This window comes from Elephantulus edwardii, unplaced genomic scaffold (assembly GCF_000299155.1).
Source record: "Elephantulus edwardii isolate Elephantulus edwardi_28Jun2011 unplaced genomic scaffold, EleEdw1.0 scaffold00086, whole genome shotgun sequence".
Classification (NCBI taxonomy): Eukaryota; Metazoa; Chordata; class Mammalia; order Macroscelidea; family Macroscelididae; genus Elephantulus; species Elephantulus edwardii.
This window is the reverse complement of record NW_006399836.1, coordinates 11,583,667-11,607,295: the sequence shown is the minus strand read 5'-3', so window position 1 is coordinate 11,607,295 and position 23,629 is coordinate 11,583,667. Positions and strand designations below refer to the sequence as shown.

The window sequence follows — 23,629 nt, the reverse complement described above, 5'->3', positions numbered from 1 at the left end:
CAAAAAGAACATTTCAAGATCTTTCCTGAAGTACAATGCAGACAGTGATGGATAATATTCACACACATATAAGGAAAACCCACTGATACAGATATTTTCCAAAATTCATTATCTAGTCACTAAAGCCAAAGATGAAAAAAAATTGAGGATTTCTAGAAACTTCTACAGCTTGAAACTGATCAAACATATAATCAGGTAAGCATCATAGTCAGTGATTGGAATATAAAAATTAGAAATAGGAGGAGGATTGATAGTTGGAAAATATGGCCGTGGTGATAGAAATGAGGCCAAATATCACATAATAGAATTTGGTATGACCTGTGAATTATTTATTGCAAATCTCTCTCTCTTTTTTTGTTATACTGTTTTATTTACAAAGTTAGAGTACATTGTTTTTCACACAAGATTCTTCCCATTTCCTTCACCCCCACACACACCCATAGAATTGAGCAACCCTATTATTAACAGTCCCCCCCTGCTTCCACCCCCAGACCCCTTTGGATCCTCATATTCATTCTACCATAACAGCTTTATACAGTATTTGTTGTGGGACTGAGTTCCCTCAGCTTAACGCTCTCCAGTCCCACCCGTTAGGTAGTAATTTACAAAATCATTGCTCCTGAGTGATGTTGTTATGTGCTGTCGAGTTGCTTGCGACTCATAGTGACCCTAGGTACAGCAGCCCTAAACTCTGCTCTATCTCTTGCCAACTTTTTGTCTCTGACACGCCTATCTCCATTACCCCAGTGACGGAATTAATCCATCTCATTGAGGGTCTTCCTCTCCTGCGCTGTCCCTCCACCCTTCCAAGCATCATGTCACTCTCCAAGGACTGATCCTGCCTTGCAACATGTCCAAATTATGTTAGACAAAACCTCAGAATCCTTGTTTCCAAGGAGTAGCCTGGCTTCACCTTCTTTAGGATGAACCTGTTTGTTCTCCTAGTAGTCCATGGTATATTTAATATTCTTTTCCAGCACCAAAGCTCAAAGGCATCAACTCTCTTTCTATCCATCCTTAGTCATTGTCCAGCTCTCTGATGCATAGAAAGTAATGGCAAAGACCATGGCCTGTATCAGGCACACCTTAGTCTTCAGACTGACATTATTGCTCCTCAGTACCTTGGAGAGGTCTCTGACAGTAGACATTCCCAGACTTTTAGAACCATCAGCTGCTCCACAGGAAAAGGATAGACAGTCTCCTCCTGTGCAATTAACTGCCTCTGAAAACCTGCCGGAGGGTCAGCTATGAGTCAGTTCCGACTTGACAGTATTCAGCAATGACATCTTGGAACCAGTTTAGGCAGGGCAAGCATGATGGGATTTCTTTCTTTCTTTTTTTTTCTCCTCATTAAACTTGTTTTAATGGGTCTCAAAATTCTGTGACAAATTTTGGTCAAGTTATTTCCATTTAAAAAGTACCGATTTTAAAAACTAATAACTTAAAACTGCCACACGAAAAAGAAAACAAATGGTCCACAAAACATTCCTTTCCTTCTGAAGGTTTTACGATGCATTGTTATCATTAACCAGTCTTTTGCTATTTAACTTAAATGGCCAATTAAGACAAACAGTTCTGAGACCGTTCTTCCACCACTGATTAAGACTGGGGTGGCAGGTGTTATGGGTAATATTCATTTAGCCTTCTGAGCTTTCTGAGCAGACTTGGTGACCTTGCCAGCTCCAGTAGCCTTCTTGTCCACTGCTTTGATGACACCCACAGCGACAGTCTGCCTCATGTCTCAGACAGCAAAACGACCCAGAGGAGGGTAGTCAGAGAAGCTCTCCACACACATGGGCTTGCCAGGAACCATATCCACAATGGCAGCATCACCAGACTTCAGGAATCTGGGGCCATCTTCCAGCTTCTTACCAGAACGGTGATCAATCCTCTCTTTGAGCTCAGCAAACTTGCAATGTGAGCTGTGTGACAATCCAGCACAGGTGCATAACCAGCACTGATTGGGCCAGGATGGTTTAAGATGATCACCTGAGCAGTGAAGCCAGCTGCTTCCATGGGTGGGTCATTTTTGCTGTCACCAGCCACGTTGCCACGTCGAACATCTTTCACAGAGATGTTCTTAACATTGAAGCCAACATTGTCACCAGGAAGAGCTTCACTCAAAGCTTCATGGTGCATTTCAACAGACTTTACTTTGGTGGTAACGTTGACTGGGGCAAATGTGACCACCATGCCAGGCTTGAGAACACCAGTCTCCACTCTGCCCACAGGGACAGTACCAATACCACCAATCTTGTAGACATCTTGGAGAGGCAGACGCAGGGGCTTATCAGTTGGACGAGTTGGTGGCAGGATGCAATCCAAAGCTTCAAGCAGTGTAGTCCCACTGGCACTGTCATCTTTCCGGGTGACTTTCCATCCCTTGAACCAAGGCATATTAGCACTTGGCTCCAGCATGTTGTCACCATTCCAACCAGAAATTGGCACAAAGGCTACTGTGTCAGGGTTGTAGCCAATTTTCTTGATGTAGGTGCTAACTTCCTTAGCGATTTCCTCATATCTCTTCTGGCTGTAGGGTGGCTCGGTGGAATCCATTTTGTTAACACCAACAATCAGTGGCGTCACACCCAGTGTGTAAGCCAGACGGGCATGCTCGCAGGTCTGCCCATTCTTTGAAATACCAGCCTCACATTTACCAACACCAGCAGCAACAATCAGGACAGCACAATCAGCCTGTGATGTTCCTGTAATCATGTTTTTGATAAAGTCTCTGTGTCCTGGGCCATCAATGATGGTCACATAGTACTTGCTGGTCTCAAATTTCCACAGGGAGATATCAATGGTGATGCCACGCTCATGTTCAGCTTTCAGTTTATCCAAGACCCAGGCATATTTGAAGGAGCCCTTTCCCATCTCTGCAGCTTCCTTCTCGAATTTCTCAATGGTTCTCTTGTCGATCCCACCACATTTGTAGATCAGATGGCCAGTCATGGTGGACTTGCCCAAATCTACGTGCCCAATGATGACGATGTTGATATGGGTCTTCTCCTTTCCCATTTTGGCTTAGGTTTTGCGATGGTATTCACCAACACCTGCACTCTGGCGACAAACCCGTTGCAAAAAAGCTGGATTTCTTTTTACATACTTTGGACATGTGATCGGAAGAGGCCAATCCCTGGAAAAGGACAGCATGCTTGGAAAAGTAGAGTGCCCGTGAAGGGGAGGGAGACATGCAGTGATCGCCACACTGGGCTTAAACAGGGCAGAGACTGCGAAGATGGCTCAGCACTGCACAGCATTATGTCCTGTTGTGAATAAAGTGTCTCTGAGTCAGAGCTGACTCAATAGCACCACCACCACCAACAACAACAGATGGAGGTCTACAGTTGAGTCCTCCCACTCCGTGGGGCCAGAAGAGTTCCTTTCTAGTTGCCCTGAGTTGACAAGGACTTGTTCCTCTACAGAAATGACAACACATTTCCCGGGGGACTGTCTAGAGTACCCCTAGGGACAGCTGCTCGAGGACATGCACAATTAACCACTGTGTTATACTCAATGGGACACTCTGCCTTCACTTCCTCTAACCAAATCCTGTTTCTTTAGATAACAAAAGGTTCATTCTGAACGTTATGGAGTACGTCATAGAAAGCATGAGCCGAGAGGAGCTGCGAACCCTGCTGGACGACAACAAAGCCTGGGAGCGAGTTGTGGCCGAAGCTGGCCTGTCCAGGTAACCTCCAGAGTGCTCCAGAAAGGGCTCCTGGATCTCTCAGCTTCATTAGTTGCCTCCTCCAGGCAGTCTCCAGTGGTTGGGGTTAAGGAGACAAATGCCCCCTGGGGAATGTTTGCTCCGTTGTTCATTGACACTGAAGGGTCTCGGGCTGAGAAGAGATGACACCTGCTGGGGCTGCATCATAGCTGCCATCTGACAGCTGTCTAACCTAACTCTGTGCAAGATAGCCACCACTCACAGTCAGGGTCCTCAGTTGCTATGAAATTTCTCGGGAGGAGAACAAGGCAAATGCCTGTAAAGAGTTTAGCATAAGAACTGATACACAACACATGTTCAGTTACAAAGTTAGTTGGATACTATGTAGCATGCAGGAGCAATGATTTTGTAAATTATTACCTAACATGGGAGGGACTGGAGAGTATTGTGCTGAGTGAACTCAGTTTCACAAAGATAAATATTGTATAAAACCATTATTGTAGAATGAGTATAAGGATCCAAGAGGGACGGGAGAGGTTGAAAGCAGAGGGAAGAGGATGTGCAAGGGGAAGAGGGATTAATCATGGGGTTGTACAATTTGTCGGGTGGGAGGATGAGGGTTATGGAAAGAATTTGTTCTTGAAAACAGTGTATTCGAATTTTGTAAATACACTAGTAGAAAATTAAAAAAGGGGGGAAACCTCCAAAACCCAAAAACATTACACAACATGAAACAAAACAAAACCCCAAACCCAAACAACAAAATTAGCCGGGAGGGAGCAGACACCAGTGATCTCCTTCTGTGAGGTCAGACTCAAGCAGGACTTCATTGAGAATGAGGGATAGGTCAAAGCTAGGGAACCAAATGTAGTTATTCCATTCATGCCAAGACCCAAGGAGGCCTGGACACAGGAGCAGAGCTGTGGGTGAGGGCAGAACAAGTTGAAGGAGTGTTAGGAAGGCTTGGGGCAGCACAGGCAGGCTGGCAAGAGGTGAGATGCTTGAGTCACGCACTTTATGGACACTTTGGGCCTAGCAGAGGACATTGAGGAAGAGAAGGATGTTCCTCCCATCCTTACATTGATGGCATCAATGGTGGACACTGGGAATCAATAATAATTTTTCCCTGCATGCTCTGAGAGCTGGGAGCATTCTCCACTTCCAGTTGACCCTCTTCTTCTATTTACTCAGCGCAGTGGCACAGTGATTACGTACGTGTCTGCTAGTCACAAGATCGATGGTTCAAATCCACTAAATGCATCAAGGCAGAAAGGCATGGTTGTCTAATTATATATGCGTTACATTGCTGGAGAGACATTGCTGGGATGATTCTGGTCTGTTTTGTAAGGTCACTATGAATTGGAATCAACACTATAGCAATACTTTTGTTTCTTTTCCCTTATTTACACCAACCCTCCTTGAGTAACATAGAGGTGATGGGCCTTTGTGATGAGTTCCAAGGTCAGTGTGGGCAGATGGCATTTTAAAATTTGTGACTTGTCACATCTTTTCTCACAAATTTCCACCATAGAGAAAAAGAATTCCTCTGCTGGTCTGTCTAAACGGAAGTATTCACAAGCTGAATGATTTATGTATTTCATTCTTCAAGTTTTTACCATTTTTAAGAGGTACTTTAAACTTGCACAAGGGCCTTGGAATGCCTACATACTAAAGTCATCATCAACTAAGGTGTCAGGTAGGCTAGGTGGAGAGGTCCCGAAGTTGGGAATATTGGCTGGTGAGTCAAGAGTCTGTCAAAGTGGGGTGCTGAGAGGAGCTATGCTTCTAACTCAGGCTCCAGCTGCCTAGTCCCTTGGGACAATGACTGGACTCAGTGACCTTCAGCTAGGAAGACCCAGGGCGTCAGACTTGGGAAGAGAGCAAGTGCCAGGCAAAATGCAAACTTCTTGTTTTGAGTTTACTCAGACTGTCTAGGTGCAGATTGTTCCGATCCAATCTTACTTCTCTGTGTTTATCTGGGGCCATGCTCCTACGTAAGCACTTTTGTTAATGAAATGCATCTGTTACCATCTCCAGCAAAGAAGCCTGTCTCGTGGCGAATAGTAACCCTCTCCATAGTTTGGAGGTATTGGGGTCACCAAGAAAGACATGACTCAGATATAAGTACTAGATGAAACAGCATTTTCTTATAAAAAGATAAGTCAGAGCAAAGCCATCTTGAATAGTAGGCATGGGTGCCCATTAGCCAGACTGTGTCATCCCCAGTTGGCTTAAGGAATTGATCTGCATGAACTCCCCTTGCGCAGCAGGAAAAGATTCTGTTCTTTTCCTCTTGGGAACAGATACAACAATGGGTGCGATCCAAAGACATATAACGCATATGGTTAATTAAGCTGTTCCCGCGTAAGTTAACATAACCTCAGGACAAGTGGGAAATGATATGTTGATAGGTCATTATCTGCAGTGGGATGTTTGTGGACCAAAACAGCCCAGAAGAGGGAGTTTTCCCCACATTCTCATCTCATCCAGGTGACATTTTCTATCTTGGTCACAAAGGTCATTCATAGTAAAAAAGAGTAAGATGTAAAATTATGCTCTGACCATCCCTTCCCCATGGTGCTGACTCAGCCTTGGGTGAGAAAACACCTTTATCTACCATGAAAGAGCATCCGAGGGAGCTCTGGTGGCTTAGTGGCAAGAAGCTGCACTGCAATCCCAGAGGTGCACGGTTCGAATCCACCGGATGCTTTGCTGGAGAATGAGGGGCAATCTCCTCCTGTACCAATCAGATCCGATTTGATGGTACACACACACACACACACAATTTTTTTTTAAAAGAGCGTCCGAAGATGATTTTTTGCTTATTTATGTCCTAAGGAGTTGCATAAGTCCTATGGAACATTGGGGATGTTTGCATTGGAACAAAGGTCTTTGTGTTTATAGAATTCTTCTCCATTTTATTTACAGTAGAAGTTATATGATTTGTGAAGGACATATCTTCTCAAGCCCATTTTACAAATAAGAAAACAACTTTTCTTCATGTCTCTTTGTTATTGCAGGGATGAGGCAGACGAACTACAGAAAGCTCTGAACAAGCTTTGCAAAGTCATGGCCGCCGAGGGCACAGATGGGTTTAAAAAAAAGTTGTCGGATACAAAGAGGTTATTGAGAGAGTTTCCTCAGGTGAAGATGGAGCTTGAAAAATGTATAAGAGAGCTCCATAACCTTGCAGACAAGATACAGAAGACCCACAGGAAGTGCACCATCTCCAGTGTGGTGGCCAACTCTACTGGCATCGTCTCTGGTGCCCTGACCATCACTGGCCTGGTCTTGGCACCTGTGACAGCAGGTTTCAGTCTGGGGCTCATGGCAACGGGCACAGGCTTGGGAACAGTAGCTGCAGCTGCTAATGTGTCCACCACTATTCTGGACTACTCAATAACTTTATCAGCAAAAGTCAGAGCCAGCAAGCTGGCAGCAACTGGAAATGATGTACAGAAGGAAGTTTTGAAGACTGTGGTTCAGAACCCGATCAAATTGGGTTCCATCATAGAGAGCTGCATCCAAGATGTACAAGTCATTAAGAAGAACATCAAAGCCATCAAGCTGGCCCATGCCAACCCTAAATTGGCAGCCAATGCCAAGGTTTTCACGGCTGGTGGAAACCTCTCGATCCAGGAAAGTTTGGAGGTGCAGAAAGCCTTTAAGGACACTGTACTCTCAATGACCAAAGGAGCCCGAATCATGGGTATGGCCACCACAGGCCTGTCCCTTCTGGGAAACGTGGTCAGCCTTGTGAGAGAATCAAAGCACTTGTATGAGGGGGCAAAGGCAGAGTCAGCTGAAGAGCTGAGGCTGAAGGCTGAGATGATGGAGATGCAGCTGGAGGCTCTCATTCAGGTCTATGAGATTCTGCAGAGCCTGGGGCAGGAAAAGCCTCAGCAGTACAGGGAGCAGGAGGGCTGTCAAAAGGGGGGAAGCATTTTATGATGGATTTTGTGCAACTAAATATTCACACGTTGCCACATACTTTTAAATTGATGACCGTACTTAGCAACACATTTTTTGATGTATTACTGAATAATTAACAAAAAAATGCATTAACACACTTCATATGAATGATGTTCCTTTTTTTATTAATTAAAAGGTGCATGATGGCTATTGCTGTTATTTTCGGAAACACATTAAAAAGTTTGGTGTTTCACGGCGAGCTCTGGTGGCCTAGTGGCAAGAAGGTGTACTGCAATCCCAGAGGTGCACAGTTCAAATCCACCAGATGCTTTGCTGGAGAAGGAGGAACAGACTCCTCCTGTACCAGTCAGCTCTGATTTGACGGTACACAAACGCACAAAAAAGAATAATAATAATAAAAAAGTTTCGTGTTTCTGGGGCGCTCTAGTGCCTTGTGGCAAGAAGCCGCACTGCAATCCCAGAGGTATGCAGTTCAAATCCACCAGATACTCTGCTGGAGAAGGAGGGACAATCCCTTCCTGTACCAGTCAGGTCCAATTTGACGGTACACGCACAAAATAAAAAAATTTTTTTTTAAATTTTGGTGTTTCTGTAGCAAAGCCTGGCATGAGAAAGGTAAATGCAAATGTCAACTGGCTTCCACACAAGGGAGGAAGTGGAGCTTGAAAGCTGGATGAAGCTCCCAAACAAGTGCTCCTGGGTTATCTTGAAACCTTAAACCAAACACATGCCCAGAAGTCATCTCAAAACCAGGTAGTTGTGTAGCTTCACAAGTCAAGGATGGCTGCCTCGAGCACTGTGTTCTTTCAAGAGCCGTCTACATACGACCAAAGTGACACCAGCAACTGGAAAGTTCAGCTGGGAAACCCCAGGGTGGAGGCCTGGTGCCCAGTCTTACTCTGCTCCTTCCGGTGGAGCTGGAACAGCCACTGTTGACTCTCCAGCTAGTTTCAGAGGCTGTAAATCACAGGGGAGGAGATTGGCCATTTTCATCCCAAGAAACCGCTATTGGACGAAAACTACCCCAAAGCCATGGATTTGAATTAACAGAGCAACTCCCTACAGATTAGGCCACCGGAGCTTCCTGTGTGGACCAATCAAGTCACAAAGGAGAAACTCTAAATACTACAGTTGAGCAGAGGTTGATTTGGGGGAAAGCCAAACGCAAATGCCAGGAACATGCCAAGCAATCTTGTGATATGAAATGAAGACTAGGAAGTTTGAAGTTAGAATACCCAGCTTTTCTGGGTCTGTATTTGCTTCTTTGTTGGGAAGGGCAGCATTGGAGATGGTATCTCAGGTCCTTTGGTTCTTCCCACCTTGACTTCTGTAGCCTTTGGATCAATAAATATTGACTGATGCCTGAGCTCTTGCTGTGTTGACTATCTCACATGGGCCATGAAGGCCTCACTTCCTCCCCCATGAACCTGTCTTCCAGGATATTAGGGGTCAAGACCCTTATGGTCCTTTTGCTCATTCCCTAGACTCTTACTGTCCCATTCAATTACTTGCCTCAGACTCTGAGATGCAGCCTGTCCCAGTGTAGACTCTACATGAGTGTGTGTGTGTGTGTGTGTGTGTGTGTGTGTGTGTGTGTGACTTAGGTTGAACACTAGGTTTTCAGTCTCACAATCATGGCCCAGGATTGACACAACACTTGGGTATGTGTATGATTAGGATTCAGATGTGGGGACTGTGTCTATACATGAGGGAGGCTAGAGATGGACGGACAGAGACAGACTCACAGACATCCTCATCCAAGCTAATGACACATTTCAACTAGACTCCTGTAAGCGTCTCTAGAACACTCATCCTGTGATTCTCTGCATAACACCAGCCCCACCTATACCTGAGTGCTGCCTATTCTCCACATAAGGCTAGAATGACTGCTTCGAACATTTTGTTCTTGTTGTTAGGTACCATCAGGCCAACTACAACTCACAGTGACCCTACGAACAACAGCTCAAAGTCTTATCCTATTCAGTGCCATCATCATGGTCTCTACCTTCCTCAAGGCCATTTTTGCAGTCCCTATGTCAACATGGCTCATAGAGGGTCTTCTCTTTGATTGAGTTCCTGCTTTTCCAAATATGATTTTATTTTTCCGAGGACTGAAGATTCCTGATGACGTGAACAGGCTTTGGAAAGGCAGAGGCCCAGGAACCTTTAAGGGTCTCAGCACCAGAAGCTGAGCTTGTCTCCAGGCCTCAGATCCACAGCACTCTGACTCAGAGGGTTTTCAATTTTAGTTCCACATTTCCTTGGGAGAAATTCTGCCTGTTCAAGGGAACACCTTGAGCTACCACCAATGTCTTGGTGACAGAATTCATCAGACGCATGGCACCAGGGGATGGTTCCCAGCAGGCTGATCCTAACTGAGACCTTTGTGGGAACTTTCTCCTCATCCTCCTAGGAGACAGGAGGTGCAGGAACACTGTCCACGGACTGCTTCCCTTTCTACTATTCCCTTACTTGATCTGCTGGGTTGCTCCTAAAGTCAAAGATAACTGTGTTTTGCTAGTTGTTAAGTGCTGTGGAATCAATTATGACTCACAGTGACCCTATGAAAAACAGATCTGAACCCCGTTCTATCCTGTGCCATCATTATACTTCCTGACACACTAGATGCCATGGCAGGAGCCACTGTGTCAGTCCACCTGGTTAAGGGTCTTCCACTCCTTCACCAACCTTTCACCTTTCCAAGCATCATGTCCCTCTCCAAGGAATAGCCCCTTCTAGTAACATGCCTGAAGTACGTGAGGCAAAGCTTCCAAGTAACTATGAAGACCATGGCCTGGATTAGGCACATCTTAGTCTCGAGATTGACATAGTTGCTTTTCAGCACTCTGGAGAGGTTCCTGACTGCAGATTTCCCCAATGCAATTCGTCTTTTGATTTCCTGACTGCTGGTGTTGAGAGTGTTGATTGTGGAGCTGAGCAAATTGTAATTGTTAACAACCTAAATATCTTCTCCATCGATCCTGGTGACTATCTTTGTCTTCTTGATGTTGAGCTTCAATCCATATTGAAGACCATAGTCGTTGACCTTCTGCAGGAAGTGCTTCAGGTCTTCTTCAGTTTCAGCAAGCAAGGCTGTGTCATCTGCATAACATAGGTTATTGAGTCTTCCTCCAATCCTGATGCCACATTCCTCTTCATAAAGTCCAGCCTCCTGAATGACCTGTTCTTCATATAGATTGAAGAGATATGGAGATAGGGTTAATCTCAGATGCACGCCTTTCCTGATTTTGAACCATGCAATGTTTCCCTACTCTGTTCTGAGGACTGCTGAGGCCCAACTGCTGAGGTCCAAATATAGGATTTACATAAGCACTATCAAGTGTTCTGGGATTCCCATTCTCTTCAAGTTTAACCACAATTTGTTGTGATCCACATAGTCAATCAAATGCCTTTGCATAGTAATGAAACACAGACAGACATTTCTCTTTCTGTCAAGATCCATCTGACATTGTTGATAATATCTCTAGAGCCATGACCTCTTCTAAACCCAGCTTGTATTTCTGGTAGTTTTCTGTCATGTACTGTCCAGTCGTTTCTGGATTATCTTCAGCAGGATTTTTGCTTGCATGTGGTATTACTGATACTGTTTGATAATTTCCACACTCTGTCAGGTTACCTTTTTTTGGAAAGGGAATAAATATAGATATTTTAGTCCGTTGACCAGGTTGTTTTCTTCCAGATTTCTTGACACAACCTGGTGAGCACATCCAGGGAAGCCTCTGTTTGTTGAAAAATGCCAGTTGATATTTCATCAATTCCTGGGTTTTATTTTTTTACAAAGTCCTTCAGAGCAAGCAGCCTGAGCGTTCTCCTTCATCACTATTGCTTCTTGATCTTGCATTGTTTCTTGAAATTCTTCTGTGTCATCCAATTATTTTTGGTACAATGACTGTGTATATTCCTTCCATCTTCTTTTAATGCTTCCTGCATCATTCAGCATTCTGCCCATAACATCCTTAAGTATTGAAACTTGCAGCTTACATTGGTTCTTTAATGGGTTTAGAAGGGGTTGTGGTACTAGCGATATTGTAACTGATGTTAGATGGATCTTAGCTGAAAGCAGGGAATACCAGAAGAATATATATCTGTGTTTCATTGATTATGCAAAGGCGTTTGACTGTGTGGACCATAACAAACTGTGGCTGACTCTGAGAAGAATGGGAATCCTAGAACACTTGATTGTTCTAATGCGAAACCTATACTTGGACCAAGAGACAGTCATCAGAACAGAGCAAGGAAATACTGCATGGTTCAAAATTGGGAAAGGCGTATGCCAGGGATGCATCCTATCTCCATACTTTTCAACCTGTATGTGGAACAGATTATCTGAGAGGCTGGGCTCTATGAGGAGAAGTGTGGCATCAGGATTGGTGGAAGATCTATTAACAATCTGTGTTATGCAGATAACACAATCCTGCTTGCTGAAACTGAGAAGACCTCGTGCACTTGCTGCAGAGGGTCAAAGACTGCAGCCTTCAGTATGGACTGAGGCTCAATGGCAAGAAAATAAAGAGTCTCACCACTGGACCAATTGGCAGCATCAGGATGAATGGCAAGGAGATTGAGATTGTTCACAGCTTCAGTTTGCTTGGCACCAGCAGCCAGGAAATAAAAAAATGTATTGCGATGGGACAGTCTGCTGTTAGGGACCTCTCTAAAGTACTCAAGAGCAACGGTGTGTCTTTGGAGACTAAGGTGCATCTGATACAGGTCATGGTCTTTGCAATCACTTGTTATGCATCAGACAGTTGGACAATGACTAGGGAGGATAGAAGGAGAATTGATGCCTTTGAGCTGTGGTGCTGGAGAAGAGTATTGAATGTACCATGGACTGCCAAGAAAACAAACAGATTCATCCTTGAGAGGGTTAAACCAGGCTGGTCCTTGAAGGCAAGGATTCTGGGGCTTCGTCTGATATACTTTGGACATGTTGTAAGGCGGGACAGGTCTTTGGAGAGGGACATCATGCTTGGTAGGGTGGAGGGACAGCGCAGGAGGGGAAGACCCTCTATGAGGTGGATTGATTCCGTGACTGGGGTAATCTTGATGTGTGTGTCAGAGACAGTGCAATTGGCACAGAATAGAGCGGGGTTTATGGCTGGGTTACATAGCACCACTATGAGTTGTAAGTGACTCTATGACACATAACAACAACAATTTCTTTAGCTTGCGAATGCCATCAAGTTCAGTCCTTTTGATTTTCTGACTCCAGCTCCTTGGACATTTCATTATAATACTTTGCTTTATCTTCCCAAGCTGCCCTTTGAAATCTTCTATTCAGCTCCTTGACTTCTGGATATCTTCCCTTTGCTTTGACTTCTTGGTGCTCTAGTGCAATATTCAGACTCTCTTCTGACATCCATTTTGGTCTTTTCTTCTTCCTTCATCTTTGTAATGCACTTTTGTATTCTTCATGGATGATATTCCTGATATCTTCCCAAACCTCATCTGGCCTTCGTTCATTAAATGTTCAAGGCCTTAAACCTGTTCCTGAGTTGAGTTTTAAATTCAGAGGAGGATAGACTTAAGATAAAATTTTAATTCCTATGGATATGATTTGACCTTCTTTAGCTTTATTTTGAACTTGCATATGAGTAGATGATACTCTGTTTCACAATCAGCACCTGGCCTAGTCATTGCTCATATTGAACTTCCATCCACAGATATAATCATTCTGATTTCTGTACATATTGTCAGGTGAAAGCCATGTGTATAGCCTGTTTATGTTTCTTATAAAAGGTATTTGCTACTATTAAATCATTGATTGTAATCAATGATAGAATTTTATCACTCTATCCTCATTTTTGTCACCAAGTCCGTGTTTCCCGACTACTGATCCTTCTTCCTGTTTCCCAACTTTTGCATTCCAGTCACTCATTATTATTAATGCATCTTGGTTACATGTTCAATCAATTTCTGACTGCAACAGCTTGTAGAAAATCATCTATTTCCTCCTCTTTGGCTCTGGTTGTTGGTTCATAAATTTGAATGATAACGGTAGTAACAAGTCTTCTATGAGTATGGATATTACCCTGTTACTTACATCATTGTATTTCAAGATGGATCTAGACACGGCCTTTTTTAAAAAAAACTTTATTTTATTATTTTTTGTGTGAGTGTACCGTCAAATCAGATCTGACTGGTACAGGAGGGGATTGTCCCTCCTTCCCTGGCAGAGCATCTGGTGGATTTGAACCGTGCGCCTCTGGGATTGTAGTTGCACCTCCTTGCCACTAGGCCACCAGCGCTCCCCTAGACACGGCCTTTTTAACTATGAAATCAACCCTGTTTTTTTTTCTCACTGTTTCATCCTCAGCGTAGTAGATCATGTGATTGTCTGATTCAGAATGTCCCCTGCCAATCAATGCATCTCATTTCACCAATACCTAACATGTCAATATTTATGCATTCCATTTCTTTCTTAACAACGTCCAGATTTCCTACATCCACGCCTCCCACATTCCATGTCCCAATCATTAGTTTCTTTTTACAACTGTTCCTCCTCATTTGGGTTTCCAAATTTGAGGGCTCAGTTGCCATATCTGTTAATCTATTCTAAGAGTGCTCTACTGTACACAGGGTTTTTGAGAAAGAAGAAGGAAAATAAAAGAAGGATGAAAAGGAAAAAAATGAGATTGACTAAAAGGAAGAATCTTAGAAACTAGGTGAGCAGGGCACTTGCTTGATGGTTTTGCCAGTTCTGTGGGCGGCAGAGGAAGGATACTTGATCTGCAACAGAGTTTCTGCTGGTGCAACAGAAGGTTGGAGTTGGGGATTCAGTCAGGGCAGAGTTTAAGCTCATCTGTCAGGTGGCTGAGGTCAAGGTGTGTAGCACCACAACAGAGCATTAACTGACCCTGAAAAAGCGTAGGAATTGGTGCTGGGCCGTTGACAGCACCCTGTCAGTCTAAGGAGCATTATTATAGTTGTTTTTAGGTGCCGTCAAGTATAACCCATAGCAACCATATGAACGACAGCTCTGAACCCTGTCCTATCCTGCGCCATCCTCACACTTCCTGACACACTAGAACCCATTGCGGCAGTCACTGTGTCAATCCACCTGGTTGAGGGTCTTCCTCTCTTTGGCAGATTCTCCACCTTTCCAAGCATGATGTCGCTCTCCAAGGAATAGCCCCTCTCTTCAATATGCCTGAAGTGTGTGAGACAAAGTTTCAACATCTTGTCTCCAAGCAGCGCTCTGGTTGCACTTTCTCCAGGACATATTTGTTCTTCCGGCAACACATGGAGTATTTACTACCCTTCTCCGATACTAAAGGCAGCAATTCATCTTTTGACAATTAATAAGGAAGCATTAGGGGTAGTGTTTTTAGCTTGGGATGGAGCTTCTTCTGGCCTCAGAGGTAACTATAGTATTCAGGGATGGTGTCTTTATTAGCCTAAGGCTTGGGTTCAGTCAAAGCACCTATTCAGAGATGGCTTATTCTGCCTGTATGAGGAGCCAGAGAGCACACAGTGCAGTGTCCACCTGGAGTCTGATTCGCAAGGGTGCCAGACGAGAAGGTAGGCTGTAGGTGGGCATCAGTTCATACAGTACACTAGCCCGGCTCTAGCAGAAGCACACACACCTCTCTATGGAGGGGTGATGTGCATCTGATGTGAAACCTGTAGAACTATAGAAAGGTCCTGCCAGAGACAGTGTCAAAGCATAAATCATAAAGGACGATACACTCTGTTGGTATCACAAGACAGAGTTTGAGGAGGGAGCCTCTGCAGCCCCACATGTCGGTATGGAACGTGGTAGGTTTTGAATTCACAGGGGTGTGCAATCAGAGATAGTTTCTGCCAATGTGAGAGTTTGGACCAGAGACAAGAACCCTGGTCAGAGATGGTGCTTCTAGCAGTCTATGGGGCTAGTTATAAGCTAGGTTATCCACGCACATACGGCACACTCAGCCAACACCAGGATGTAGATAATATCTCCCTGAATCTGGATCTGTGTGTGAGATCCTAGGGCCAGTGACACAACGGCGTAAGCCTGGGGCAGGCAGAGCAGAGGCAGGAGAACACTGCTGGCCACTTGATGGGTAGTTACAGGAAAGTCACTCCTCAGATTACAGTCAGGAAATAGGGAACAAAGGAAAGATCAGACAGCCTCTGCCCTCATTGCATCTCTGAGTTCCTGACTACATTAGAAAGTTCTGGCAAAAGGTCAAAATGGTTGTGCTGTATTAGGTCCATTCACATTTCTCAGCTCTAGCTCCTTTGTTGATGTTTTCATTCCATGTCTTCCTGCAGTTGGTGTCTGGATTACTTCTCTATTAATTTCTTTTGAAACTGAGGGTTCCAGGATTATCATTCCCATCTGTTATCTGTTTTCTGGTATCTTGGTTGTAAAGACCCTGGGCTGCCTTGTGTCTAGTTCTCTATCTTGCCAGACACCATCTGCTGTGTCGTTTTATCACTATTCAGTGATCAGGGCTAGGATTTACCTTACCCTGGTATGCTCTCATTAACACAACAAAAATCCTGTTTTCCAAATAAAATCACATGCACAAGTACAAGGACCAGGAATTCAAGACATATTTGGAGGACTGGCATTCCACAGCGTGAGAGCACTTCAATAACTTAGAAAAATCTAGGCTATCTTCCAAAGTTCAAATCAGGCTAAGTTTCACCTGACAGAACCTCCAAGCTTCCCTGGCTGCACCTACTTTCTTATCTTGCTGCTCTTTGGCCCTTTGTAGGTGCTTCCACAGACCCCTGTTCCCTTTTTTTTTTTGTTTTTGTTTGTTAAGTTTCCCTGTTTGAGAAGATTGTGATGGAACTGTGGCCTTCTCTAGCTCAATGGCCAATATATGTCCACCTTCGTCCCTGGTGCCCTGTGCAAGACCTGACTTGAGGAGAAAAAAGTGAATGGATTTCCAACTGAAAGAGTCATTAAGAGTGTTAGTTGAAGAGAACCCTGGTGGCCTAGTGGCAAGAAGCTGCGCTGCAATCCCAAAGGAGCATGGTTTGAATCCACCAGATGCTTCAATGGAGAAAGAGGGGCAATCTCCTTCTGTGCAAATCAGATCCAACTCAATGGTGCAGAACAAGAAAAAAAAAGATGCGAGGACAAATGAATAAAGATGGCTAATAATAATAATAATAATAATAATAATAATGTGTTAGTGGTGGACAATGACGCTTGGATGGTCATAGAAGTCTGAAGGAGCCTGTTTAGAGAAATTCCGTATTTTCTGCAATAGCTTATCTCTGCTTGACTTCACATCCTTTCTTTTGAAACAGAGGAAGTTGAGAAGTGGCCAATATTACAATACTTCAGAAGGAAATATGGAAAGAAAGCAAGGGTGGTTTCCTGCTTCATCGCTATTGAGAAGAGCCATCAATCATTGAAGCAAGTGTTAGAGTTGAATCTTTTCACTTTACCCATTCAATCTGCCTGCTAAGCAAATAATTAAAAAAAAATTCTACTACATAAAGAAGAATGTGGCATTAGGATTAAAGGAAAACTTAACAACCTGTGACATGCAGATGACAGATCTTGTTTGCAAAAAAATAAGATTTGGAGTACTTATGAAGAAGCTCAACATCAAGAAAACAAAAATCCTGATATTATGCTAAGTATGACAAGTCAGTCTTTCAAAACTACTGTGAGATATCATCTCAACCTAGTCAGAATAGAAAACTTTAACAGAACAGCAAACATCAAATGCTGGCGAGGTTGTGGAGAAACTGGAACCCTTATTATACTGTTGGTGGAAGTGTAAAATGGTACAACCACTGTGGAAGGTGGTATGGTGCTTTCTCAAAAAGTTGCAAATAGAAATACCATTTGACCCAGCTATTCCACTGCTGGGAATTTACCTTAAAGAAACTGTAACTGCCATCCAAGCAGATACATGCACACCCATGATTATTGTGGCTTTGTTTGCAGTAGCAAAGAGCTGGAAAGAACCCAAGTGCCCATCAACAAATGAATGGATAGAGAGGCTTTGGTATATTCACACAACGGAATACTATGCAGCATTGAAAAACAAGGAACCCATGAAATAGTACTCAAAATAAGTGACCCTGGAGGATGTTATGCTGAGTGAAATATCTCAGTCACAAAAGGACAAATATTGCATAGTGCCATTGTTGTAAAACCGGACTGACATGGTGTTGAGGGAAGACAGAGAAAGAGGGGATGAATGATGTGTACTGCATTGAAACAGATGAGGGAGAGAACTGTTTAAAAGGGATATATGATTGGGTATTATTGTCATGACAGGAGTCCAGATTGAAGGCTGCACAGTGGAATGGACTTGGGGGGAGGGATTGCATAACAGTGAGAGAGTTTTACTTTTCAAGGAGAAGAGTGAATTGGGGGGAGGGGGTGGGTAGGGAGAAAAGTGCAACAATGAATGAATGGAAATCCAAAGTCTCTGTAAACTTTTATTAACATTAATTTAAAAAAGTCAGTCTACTGCACTGCAATCCCAGAAGTGCACGGTTCAAATCCACCAGATGCTCTGCTGAAGAAGGAGGAACAGTCGCCTCCTGTACCAGTCAGATCCAATTTGACGGTACACGCATTAAAAAAAAAAAGTCTTATTATAGATTACAAACAATCTATTACAGTATAAGACAGTATCAAAAAGCTAACAAAAAGTTTACACACAGAATCATTCTTGGCTACTAGGGATGGAAAGGGAAGGATAGAGGGGACAAATAAGTAGATAAATCGGGTGAAGGGAGGCAATATGTAAAAAGAGTTTGATGAGACATTATAATTAATTTATTGCATTAATCCATTTTCATTGATGTTAGAAAACAAAATACATAAAACAATTGCAGTCCAATGTGATTTATAAACTTTCACTCAAATAAAAAATATAATAGTAAAAAAAATCTAATAAAAACCTCCATAAAAGTGATAACTATATAAACTCTGAAAGAAAAATAACCAAAAATCTCCCAACTCAGCCAATAAGTATCATCATAAGAAAAGGAGAAAAGATTGAATTGTTAAGTAATTCATATTACTTGGATTCATAGTCATTTCCAATGGAAAGATATGAAATAACCTATTGAACTGGGAATATCTACTGCCAAATATCCCTTTAAAGTACTAAAAAGCAAGGCTGTTACTTTAAAGATTGAGATATGCCAGGTCTTTTTCAATTACTTTATATGTGTGTGAAGTTTGGTCATCAGTAAGGTAAAATGTAAAAGAATTAATACTTTTGAATTGTGGTGTTGAAGTAGAATATTAGCTATAACATAGGCCGCCAGGAGAACTAACAACTCTAAGTTGAAAATTAAATAGCTCATGAGAAACAGAGACATTGAGACTTAGTCTCACACACTCTGGAGAAAAACATTGTACTGGATAAAATAGAAATAAGCAAAAAATGAGGGAGCTGTTCAAGGAGATGAACTAATATAAGAGCTGCAACAATGGGATACTGTGAAGATGGTGCAGGATGAGGAGGAGTTCACCGTCTTGTACAGAGGATCTCTATGAGCTGGAGTTGACTTAATGGTTCCTAACAGAGTCAACTTTAATGGGCTTGGGAAACCATTTCTTACTGAATTCTCAGATCCAGTCAAGTAGAAAGGGACACATTTTTATAAAGAAAGAGACTCATCAATGCATCCAAGACTTCACAGAGGAAAACAGAAATCTAGGTCTGACTCTAAAGTTGGCAATCTTAACCTTTCTACTTTATTCCCAAGAGTTGTGGGACTGGAGTGGGCTAGTATACAGAACCAACTTTTACCAGGTTCATTAGACCTTTGGGGTGTCTCTGGGACTCTCACCAGCCTGTGAAGGTTTCCAGCAAGAGGGATGGACTTTATTCTACCAGAAAAGCACATTTCCATTTGCTTTCCATTCATTTCTTTGCCATCTCATTTGAGCCTTAGTAATACCCTGTGAGTGAGGATAAAATTATTGTCTGACTGTGCAGGTAGGGAAAGTGAGTCCAAAGTGAGGAGCAGGGACAATGGCTTATTCAAGTTCACATAGCGGGGCAGTGAAGGAACTAAGCTTCAATCACAGGCGCCTAACAAACTAACTTTGCTGCAAAAGACCATAAATTGAAGACAATTTTCTTTTTAAAATGTCTATTTCTTTTCTACTAGTTTATTTACAAAATTCAAATACATTGTTTTCAAGAACAAAATCTTTCAATTTCCCTCATCCTCCCACCCCCAAAATTATACAACCCCATGATTAATTCCCCCTCCCCCTGCACATCCTCATCCCTCTGCTTCCACCCTCTCCCACCCCTTTTGGGTCTTTATACTCATTCTACATTAATGGTTTTAGAAGACACAAATTTTAAAAGCAGTTACCTCGGGGTTTGGGAGACTATGCAAAAAAGCAAGCAGATCTGGGAGGAAATTCAGTAACTGGAAGAAATTACAGGCACAAGGTAGGACAGCTCAACGCTGGCAGAGTCATGGCCATCCCTGTGTCTGAGAAAACCGAGAGACAAAGTGAGAGTAGCCTTGACTGCTGGAGAGTGAGAGGATCCTGTAACGAAGAGAGCTAAAGAAAGTGTGAACTCCGGATCATGTCAATTCTACTCTAGTATCTGAAGTTTATGCTCCTTGCTTGCAGGAGGCTGGTTCGAAACAACTGGACATGAGACCTTATTGCTGTTACTATTCTATGCCATCCAGATCAGTATAACACATAGAACTCCTACGAACAATGTATCTGAACTGTGCCATCTTCATGAGCTCTAATGTGCTCGAGTCCATTGTATGGTCACTGTCAATCCCTCTTGTTAATGGTCTCTCTCTCTTTCCCTGACCTTCCACTTTTCCCAGAATAATGTCTCTTGCCAAAAGCTGGCCCCCTGACAATGTGTCCCCTAATTATGTGAGATGAAGTCTCCCCATCTGTGTCTGAGAATGCACCCAGAACCCTTTCCTACATACTATTCTCCAACATCACATTTCAAAGGCACGGATTCTTCTTTTATTGTCCTTATTCAGGTGAATAGGAAGTCATTGAAAAGACTGTGACTTGGGTCAGGAACACCGTTGTCTGATGTCCTTGCTCTTTGGAACTTGGGAGAGGTTCTTGATGGCAGGTTTCCCCAATGTTTTTGCAACTCCCATCAGCATTCTTTATTGCCATCACCGTGGGTGTTGAGTGTGGATCCAAGTAAAATGAAATCGTTGACAACTTCCGTCTCTCTCCATCATGGTGCTGCTTACCGGTGCAGGGGTGAAGAACTTTGTTTTCTTGATGTTGAGATATAACCCATATTGAAAATTGTGGTCTTTGATCTTCTGCAACAAGTGTTTCAAATCCATTTTACTTTCAGCAGCAATGTTGTGTCAGGCACATAATGCAGGTTATGAGTGTGGCTTCTTCCTCCAGTCCTGCTGCCACATTCTTCTTCATCTAGTCCAGTTTAACCAATTATTATTTATTATATTGTGTTATTATTATGGCCAAGGCTGTATCTGTTTGTTGAAACCTACCTACTGGACTTTCATCAATTTCTGGGTTCTTATATTTTTCCAGGGCCTTCAATGCAGCTGGATCTTTTCCCTTCAATACTATTGGTTCTTTTTTTTTCTTTTTTGGTTTAATCCAAGGTCTTAGTGTAATTCTAGAGTTTGTTGATTGACACACATCAACTTTTTTTTTTTTAGTTTTTTTTATTGGGAAAAACATATTGGGGGTACAAGGAGGTGAGGGCTGGGGGCAGAAGGGTGAGGATGGGCCAGGATGCAGTTGCAGAGCTGCACAGTTTGGTGACACACATCAACTTTGAATTCAGCTTATACATACCATCGCATCACTGACAATCATACGCTACTTCCTGAATTGGATCAAGGTCAAGGAATTCTTTTTGTTACAATGATACTGTGTATTCTTTCCAGTATCTATTGATGCTTCTTGAGTCAAATAAAGCAATCCTTCAATATTGAAATTCAAGGCTTAACTTTGTTTTTCAGTTCTTTCAGTTTGAAAAATGCCACGTGTGTTCTTTCCTTTTTATTTTCTAACTCCAACTGTTTGCACAATTTTGTTGTAATATTTTTGTGTCTTCTTGAGCTTCATTTTGAAGTCTTCCGTTCATCTATTTTATTTCAGCATTTCTACCCTTTGTTTTGGTCTCTGTGTGCTCTAGTGCAATTTTCAGAGTCTCTTCTGACATCTGTTATGGTCTTTTCTTTTCACCCTGTCTTTTGCTTTGTTCTTACATGAGATTTTTGATGTCATCAAATCACTCATCTGGTCTTTGAATATGAGTGTTCAGTGTAACAAATCTATTATTTTTTTTAACCTTATTTTTTGTTTGTTTTATTGTTATTGTCATGTACCGTCGAATTGGATCTGACTGGCACAGAAGGAGATTGCCCCTCCTTCTCCAGTGAAGTACCTGGTGGATTCGAACCATGTGCCTTCAGGTTTGCAGTGCAGCTTCTTGCCACAGCAGAGCTCCTTATGTATCAGATCTATTCTTGAGAAGATTTTTTAATTTAAGTGAGAGAGACTCAAGTTCATATTTCTGTCCTTGTGAACTTGTTTTCATTTTCTTCAACTTCAGTGTGAACTTACACATAAGTAGCTGGTGCTCTGTTCCACAGTAAGCCCCTGGGCTTATTTTGACTGCTGATATTGAACTTCTGTAACTACTCTTTCCACAGATGTAGTCCATCAGGTGAGTTCCTTGTATATTGAAACTGCTTGTGGCTTTTAAAAAAGGTATTGTTACTAGGTGCTGTCGAGTCAAGTTTGACTCATAACAACCCTGTGAACAACAGATCGGAACCCTGTCCTGTCCTGTGCCATCTTCATCATGTCTGACACACTAGAGCCCATTGCTGCAGTCACTGTGTCAATCCTCCTGGTTGAGGGTCTTTCTCTCCTTCACCATCCCTCCACCTTCCCAAACATGTTGTCCCTCTCCAAAGAATAGCCTCTCCTAGCTACATGCCCAAAGTATAGTAGATGAAGCTTTATAATCTCCAAGTGCCTCCAAGTAGCACTCTGTCTGCACCTTCTTAAGATCTTAGGCAGTCCATGGGATATTCTGTTCTTTCCAGCACCCCTGCTCAAAGGTATCAAGTTTTCCTTCTGTCGTCCTTATTCATCGTCCAGCTTTCAGCAGCATAGCAAGTGGTTGTGATCAGAATCAGGCACCCATTAGTCCTCATACTGCCATTATTACCCCTCAGGAATTTAGAGAGGTCCCTGACAGCATGCAAACCTCCCTAGTATATCATTGTATGAAATTCAGTCATTTATTCCCCACCGGAAACATAATCTCCCTCTTAGCAGACAAGGACAGCTTGCATATTGTATAGCAACCAAATCTCTTGACAAGCCCAGGAGAAAGCAGTTGGTGTGCAACTCCAAGACAATGGCTAATTTCACATCTTCAAAAGTGTGTCAGTCTCAACTTAAAACACCATCTGCAGGAATCATAATGTAGGTGCCTAAGACAACAGTAACATGAAAGTGAAGGAGATAGTCCTTGGTCATGATCCAGTTCTCTGTATCAGCCTCTTGAAAAGCCTCACTGAGCCTCATGAGATTCACATTTCATGGCTTCACGTGGAATCTGGCACATGCCCGGCACACAAACAGAACACACACGGGAGTGTGTCTGAGGCCGCTGTGTCAGCCACGACTGGATTGCATCATTGTCATTTGAAGTGCTGACTTAAAAGTGATCTCAGGGCAACAGTTTCAATGGCTGATTTACCCTCCAAGTCTTGAGAGACGTTAAAGTCCATATTTGAAGTTCTATTCTGGCTTTGCTTTTGCAAAGGACTCAAGCAAAACTTGAAAGAGGCCTAGGCGCTAGTAGGGTGTGTTCATATGACAACAGAAAGATAAAGACAGAAAGAATTGGTAAATAGACCTGCAAGTAGTTAAACAATAGCTCTAGTTAAAACAGGCAGGTAACTGTACTTTGTGAAGCGCCAGTAATCATAGACAGCAGAACAAAGTGAAATAATGAAGAGCAAAAGATAAACTATTCTTCTGGTATTCTTAACTTTTGCTTTTCAAAGAGAGGAATGAAC

The 23,629-nt window shown here is 42.8% G+C and overlaps 2 protein-coding genes and 1 pseudogene across 2 annotated transcripts in view; 1 reads left to right on the top strand and 2 right to left on the bottom strand.

Moving 5' to 3' along the window:
• Positions 1 to 1,633: 1,633 nt before the first annotated feature.
• LOC102861352 lies at positions 1,634 to 3,018 on the bottom strand (annotated as a pseudogene).
• A 572-nt stretch (positions 3,019 to 3,590) lies between these two features.
• LOC102869195 (apolipoprotein L2-like) lies at positions 3,591 to 7,621 on the top strand. Its single transcript, XM_006890232.1, has 2 exons — positions 3,591 to 3,691; positions 6,691 to 7,621. Exons 1-2 carry the CDS (start codon positions 3,591 to 3,593, stop codon positions 7,619 to 7,621), a joined length of 1,032 nt encoding a protein of 343 aa, XP_006890294.1.
• Positions 7,622 to 19,977: 12,356 nt separating this feature from the next.
• The window catches only part of LOC102868798 (apolipoprotein L3-like), a 5,293-nt gene continuing 1,641 nt past the window's right edge, over positions 19,978 to 23,629 (bottom strand). The window contains exon 2 of the mRNA XM_006890231.1: positions 19,978 to 20,050. Within this exon, the coding sequence (XP_006890293.1) occupies positions 19,978 to 20,050 (73 nt within the window). The remainder of the gene's footprint in view (positions 20,051 to 23,629) is intronic.

Bases quoted from the DNA above. Each gene is read 5' to 3' on its own strand.
- LOC102869195 (XM_006890232.1), top strand. From the start codon at position 3,591: ATGGAGTACGTCATAGAAAGCATGAGCCGAGAGGAGCTGCGAACCCTG. The intron at 3,692-6,690 runs GTAACCTCCAGA...TTGTTATTGCAG, and splicing joins GCCGAAGCTGGCCTGTCCAG to GGATGAGGCAGACGAACTAC.